Below are 6296 nucleotides of genomic sequence, written 5' to 3'. Positions count from 1 at the left end.
ATGTATGTTTTGAAGGTTGGTAATGTCCGTAGATTGGACGTGCATTGTTTGCACTGATACATGAGAAAAAAGGCTTAAGTACTTGAAAGTTGCTGCCATTTTAGAAATATTCAACTGTAATCTAATTTTCATATTGTGGTTGGGAAAAATGTGCTCAGCCCTTATGAGTCAATTCTGCCATGGCCCCAATTGCACTCATTATGCATGAGTCACCTCTAAACATTAGCATGGAGAGACGCAGTGTGTGTGTGTGTATACACCCGATACTAATTCTAACCGGTCTAAAGTGTGAAGTGCATTTTAAGGCCGCAACTAACGATTATTTTCATTATCGATTAATCCGACAATTATTTTCTCAATTAATTGATTAATTATTTAGTAAAATGTCAGAAAATAGTAAAAACTGTCAATTAGAATTTTAAATGGGTACTAGATTTAAACAGAAACAGAAGGATACAACTAAATAAGACAGAGAAAAGAAGGTGGGGCCAGATCATCTTTTAAATTTCCTACCAATCGACTAAATGATTAATCTACTAACTGTTAATGCATTTAGACTGGAAAAATCAGAAAAATGTATACTTTAAAACACCAACTGGGCTACTTAATTCACCAACATTTTTCATTGACACGAATGTCCCACAATGCCACGAGCAACGAATATTGAGAAACTATATTATTATATTAAAACGATACACGAGAAACTCAATTACGAAATGTCATCGATGCAAATTCTTTGCATCGAGGCTTCGTTCCAACCCCCAGCAACACAAACTGTGGGACGCGGCAGCAGAACTGGTTAACGTTAGCTGTTAGCAGCCGGTGAGCAGCACAGTCCTGCTTGACAAAATCACAGCGCTAACAACTACAATTAAAGGAGGTTCCATTGAGTTATATTGTCATGAGTTCGAGCTCTGCTCAGCAGAGTTAGAATATAACGTCATCGTGGTGTGTTCGAATGTAATCCTGTCTTTGGCAAGAAACCTGAATAAATACAGCTATTTAAAGGAGATGTTTTCACAACAACACAAAACAGATATGAGAGAGGAAAATAGGGCCTGTTTAACTTGCTAACACTAGCTCTAAGCAGCCCATAATATATACGTGTTATAGTGTGTTGGTACTGCACCAAAGGAATAGCCCAATAAACACAAATTGTGTCATTATTACAATCTTGGAAAGAAATATTAACTGGTAATGACATGATGGGTCTTAATTTATCTGAACTCAGACTAAACTAATACCAAAATGTCTCTCTCTCCATCATCCATCCTTCTCTATGAGCTAGGTCTGTAGCTGCATTGTGTGTTAGCCTATATGCCTTCTAGCTCCTGCCTGCATGGTGGCACAGCCGAGCTCTAGGAGAGGCATCTGAGGACAAGCTGCTGCAGCAGACAGTCTCATTATGCCGATCTGCTGCTGCATCGCCCCGTTCTCACTCGCTCAACGCCATCCTCCCACTCCTTGCTCCCTATCCCCCCCCCCCTCTACCCTCACTTCCAGACTATCCCCTCCCCTTCATGTCTCCTTCCCTGCGCAGTTTCGTCTCTTCCCCACAATACAAGACTTTTCCACCTTCGCTGTTTTAAATGAATTACCATTCCATTGTTAACGTAATCCCTCCTACTCACAGCTGCTGACTAACAGGGATCAGGGTACAGAGATCATTGCAGCAGTATTTTGGGCATTGCCAGCCCCTCTTCTTCTTCTCTACATCTTTTTCATACACAATGCAGAGAGAGCCACTCTGTATGGGCCTGTTACCAAGGTAACGGCTGGGAAATATTTGGTCTAAGTGGCAAATGAGGCGGTTGATAAGATGAAGGAGAGAGGGAGTAAAGGACAGGAAATGGGAAAGGAGGTCAGAATTAAAGACAGGAACAAAAATGAAGGAACGGGCAGAAGAAAAGGTTTCGGGGATAAGGAGAAAAACACGCAGTGACCTTCTATGTGGCATCTATTGCTACGCTGTATCCTGCACTCCTCCACAGGAACACCAGCTAGGACATTTTGTACTGTGTGCAGCATTTCACTTTTGCACCATGCTAAGGCCGAACGGAGAGATCTGGCCAGGCAGTTTGGCAATAGATCAACACACATTAAATCCTGATAAGCGTCTGGAAGGTATAGACAGACGTATAAACATAGAAAGCAGTGCAATCTAACAAAGTTGGCAACCATCAATACAAATTTGGCAACCCCAGAATCATCTGCCCTTGTTCTAAAAATCCTGTTTCAAGTCCCAAGAGACCACTTCTTCACCTCATTTAAGTACGACGAATAGCCGCAAATCACGTGACACAAAGCTGGAGTGTTTCACGAAGCCGCCTCTCTTCTGCAGAACGAGCAGGTGGATCGAGGCAACAGCTTTGATGCGTTGTTGATTGCAAAGATTAAATCCACTTCAGTCACGAAAGGATGCTCGACGTGTCAAGAGATAGAGAGGGCTTTTGTATCTTTCGCTAAGAAACACAGTATTTGTGCACAGTACTACTCAGCTGAAGACAGAAGTTCCAAGTATTTTACCTCGAGCAGACGTGCACCGAGGGCAAGATGCTATTATGTATATGCATTAAATGTGAATGATGTATCTGTATGTATGTTTGTAGAAGATTTACTCAACACTCTTGTTTATAGCTCAACTGATTACGCACACACTGCCCGAGGGACCTAGGGTTGGCAGCTTGCATGCAACAGCCGTCACAGAATTTCCCCTTGAGGTGCAGTAGCATTGTGTCTACTTTTCAGATCAGATCAGACATGGTATTCATGAAGAGCCCTCCTGGATCTATTTTCTGCATGGGACATAACAAGAGTTTGACCAGGTTTAACCTGTGTTAAACTTCTAGTTACAGGATACAGAGAGACAGAAAGACTAACAGTTTCCATGTTACAGGGGGAAATATTAGCGAAGATTGTGGAGCAAATAGGTTCAGGATGGAGAATAAAAGAACGGGCTTCAGTCAGAGCGGCTCACTGATTTTACTGGTGTCGGTTAACCCAGGACTGCGTCACTACAGTGAGTTTAGAGGTTTCCCTGTCCTGCACACAATGTCCATGACTGTGTGCAGGACAGAGACAACGACTAACTGCCAGTCATGTGGACTCTGATTAATAAGAAGAATTAAAAATGTCATACGCTGCCGTTTAGTCCAGTCTCTGTCTTAGGTGGTGTGCGGCTGCATCTGTGCATGGCATTTGAAGAATATCAATGGAGAAGAGAAGCTGGGGCATGCAGTGTAGTCACGGTTAAAGAAAAGAAAACATGCGGCTCGCCTGGCATGAGATATGACATAAAGGAAATAAACAAAACACACAAAAGCTTCAGCGCCATGTCTGCGTAGGGGAAAGTTGTCTTCAAAGACAGAGATATAGTGATGGCAGAGGAGATACAGAGAGATTATTTTCATCTGGGTACGGTATATGAAGGCATGGACAGGACCTAAACCCAGGCACATGGCCAGTTTAGGGAGAAGGCTCGGCCCGCAGCCCGGTATCGAGCTCGTATGCGCCAGAAACACAGCAGGGCCCATCCGGACATCCTACCTGACGCTCAGCGCACTCCCCCGCTGTGATGTGTGTGTGTGTGTGTGTGTGTGTTTGCCTGCCTGCATTAGAGAAGCAGAGATAAAAGCGGAGCACACGTGACACAACCAACCATTTGCTCAAAATGTAATGATGTCACCAGACTGACTGGCATGTTTGTAAACTTGTGTTTTCTCCAGCACGAAGATGGAAAACTGCCTGACTTCCTCTCACCTGACCCCACCCTGTTCCTCCTCTCACCTTAGTGCGTCCATTGATGACACAGTCCCCCAGCTGTCCATTGGCAGCGCTGTGCATGACGGCCTTGTCGATGTAAGCCATCAGCGCCCCGATGGTCTCAGATCCCGGCTCTCGTCCCTCCACCCAGGCAATCTGGTCGCCCCGGATGTTCCGAGAGGGAATGCTCTTCTGGCTCACCAGCTGCCCGCCCCGAAATTTCCCGCTGCGGTTTAGGACTTCTACCTCCTCCAGCACCCTGCCGCCCAGCTGGGGGCCCAGGAAGTTGTCCTTCACACAGATACCGTAGTATTTCATGCAGGGGACGATGTACTGCCGGGCTATGTGATCTGCTGACAAGCCAGCCCCTGCGGGAGACGGCGGGGTCAGGATGCAGTGAGTCTCTATGGGGGACATCTGGCTGGGTGCAGTGGCCTCCTCAGGGCCTGAGGAGGCCACTTTATGTTCGTTGTGCTGGTTAGTGTGAGGGGTGATGGGAGATTGGGCAGTGACACAGTGCACGTGATTGATAGTCATTTGGTTTGAACCGTTGCCACAGTTGACTGTGTCCCAGAGCGGGGAGACAGCTTGGGCCACTCTGGAGGCCTCTGAAGATTTGTGAGCAACAATTCCATCTGCCAGCCTCCTCCGCTTAAAGTCTGACTCTCCCGGAGCAAAAACCTGGTCAACAGAACTCCCCAACCCCAATGGCCCCATTATGAGACCATTAAGAGTCCCTGACCCCATGTCCCGGTTCTCCCCACCTCTCCGTTTCTGTTGTTGCGCCTGTCTGGCTTTCAGGTCACCATTGATCCTCCTCATCAGTAAAGGGCACTTCTCATGAGTTGTCCGGTCCCCGTTCTCCATCAGACAGGCTCTGCTGGTGAGGGGGTACATAGGGCCACCTGTAACCCCCGCCAAACCCTTCATTTGCGTCGGGTAACCGTTTGGCGTAGGAGCCAAAGCGTTTGCGTGGCTCCCCTCCACGGTGGCAGATGGAGACACCACCCCGCCGTTGTGCAGCGGCACGCCGGTTTTGGGCTGCTTGGTCGGGGTTGTGATTGCAGCGGAGTCGGTCTGAGAGGCCAGACCGGCGAGCAACTCCGCGGCCGTTGGACTCCCGACCGGCACCGCGCAGAAGCCGTTCAGCCCCATGTCCGCTCGACACGTGTGGTGAGTCTCCGCCGCTCCGAAGGCGAGCTGCTGGCCGCTCGTCCTTCTCTCCCGCGAGGCTGAAACGGCGACGGATCCGCGGAGAGAGCTTGGATTTAAAAGGTCCGCGTGTCCCAAGTTCTCCATTTCACCTCCTCATCTGCTGGATGCGCACGTAGCTCACGTCCTCGCTTCATTTTCCAGCCGAGCCGCTGCTTTCTCTGATGGAGGGAATCTTTGTCACAGCCGCTTGAAGTTTCATGTCAAAGTCCTCTTCTGCTGGCATTTATTTCACCAATCAGGCTGCTGATGAATACCCTCAATCAGGAACACTTGTGCGTGTCCGTCGTATAAACATTCTGAGGCCGTGCAGGACATCTGTGGAGAGTGAAAGGATACACTTTAAGCCTATTAATAGCACCGTGCAGAACACTTGTCACAGTGAGGTGAAGTAAATAACTCTAGTATTTATATGGTGCGACATTTATTGGCTACAGGCCCAATGAAAACTAAACAACTAAATAAGTGCATGCCTTCTCTAGGTTATTTATTGCAGATATCCCAGCTGTTAACTCAAGGGAATCCGAGGAACGATGACGAACAGACAACTCTATTTCACTGTTAAAGTCATTTACACTGAAATCAGACTGAATACAACATTTCTTCTGTAGCCTAAACTTCTGCTGTGAAACACCTATTATTAAAAGTCACATTCCGTCTGTCAGCTATTGATTACCAACTTTGCTGCCTTGTGATCCTTCAAATTAAGCGTCAACATCAAAGTATTCAGTCCGTTGAAACACACGTTTCAGAGTGTAAAATATATCAGAACATCATGTTCAATTTCACATCGCGTCAGTCCACAGCTTACCTACGGCAGCTCGCAATGCAAACCCACAGTGAAGCGTACGTGACAGTCTGAGAGTACGCATGTTATTTCCGGGATTGTCTCGCTCGTGCGCTCCCCATCCAATTTAGTTGTCCGTTATAAATAAAACCCAGAGGTGGTCTGACACATTAAACTCAACCGAGGCACGGCTCAAGTCACACGAGGTGCCTCACCCACCCCCAAAAAGGGTTCTCTGCTGTAACGGCGAGATGCCCCACTTTGTGCCTGTCACCCACAACCCTGCTCCTCCTCCCTCCCACAGCATGCTCTCTCTCTCTCTCTCTCGCGCTCTCTCTCTCTCTCTCTCTCTCTCGCTCTCTCTCTCTCTTTAAATAAATAAAAGTTAACATAATGGCCTTCCCTACCAGCATGTTTATGCGAATAAGACATTAAATGTAATATATTCAAGTGTGATCATAATAAAAGCAACACCTATCGCCTAACCATGGCAATGCAGTCCCTTACAATAAATGTTGCTTATATTTGCAGTAGC

At 47.0% G+C, this 6296-nt stretch overlaps 1 protein-coding gene across 1 annotated transcript in view; it reads right to left on the bottom strand.

Annotated features, from left to right (window-relative positions):
* egln2 (egl-9 family hypoxia-inducible factor 2) overlaps positions 1-6042 on the bottom strand; it is a 27297-nt gene extending 21255 nt beyond the window's left edge. The window contains exons 1-2 of the mRNA XM_031861036.1: positions 5786-6042; positions 3787-5292 (exon numbers count right to left, since the gene is read on the bottom strand). Coding sequence (XP_031716896.1) covers positions 3787-5061 — 1275 coding nt within the window. The 5' untranslated portion in view covers positions 5062-5292; positions 5786-6042. The remainder of the gene's footprint in view (positions 1-3786; positions 5293-5785) is intronic.
* Between the last annotated feature and the right edge of the window lie 254 nt (positions 6043-6296).

The sequence above is a fragment of the Anarrhichthys ocellatus genome, unplaced genomic scaffold (genome assembly GCF_004355925.1).
Source record: "Anarrhichthys ocellatus isolate YVR2014 unplaced genomic scaffold, GSC_Weel_1.0 scaffold24, whole genome shotgun sequence".
Classification (NCBI taxonomy): domain Eukaryota; kingdom Metazoa; phylum Chordata; class Actinopteri; order Perciformes; family Anarhichadidae; genus Anarrhichthys; species Anarrhichthys ocellatus.
The sequence above is the reverse complement of the archived record's forward strand: the minus strand, read 5'-3'. Positions and strand labels throughout refer to the sequence as shown.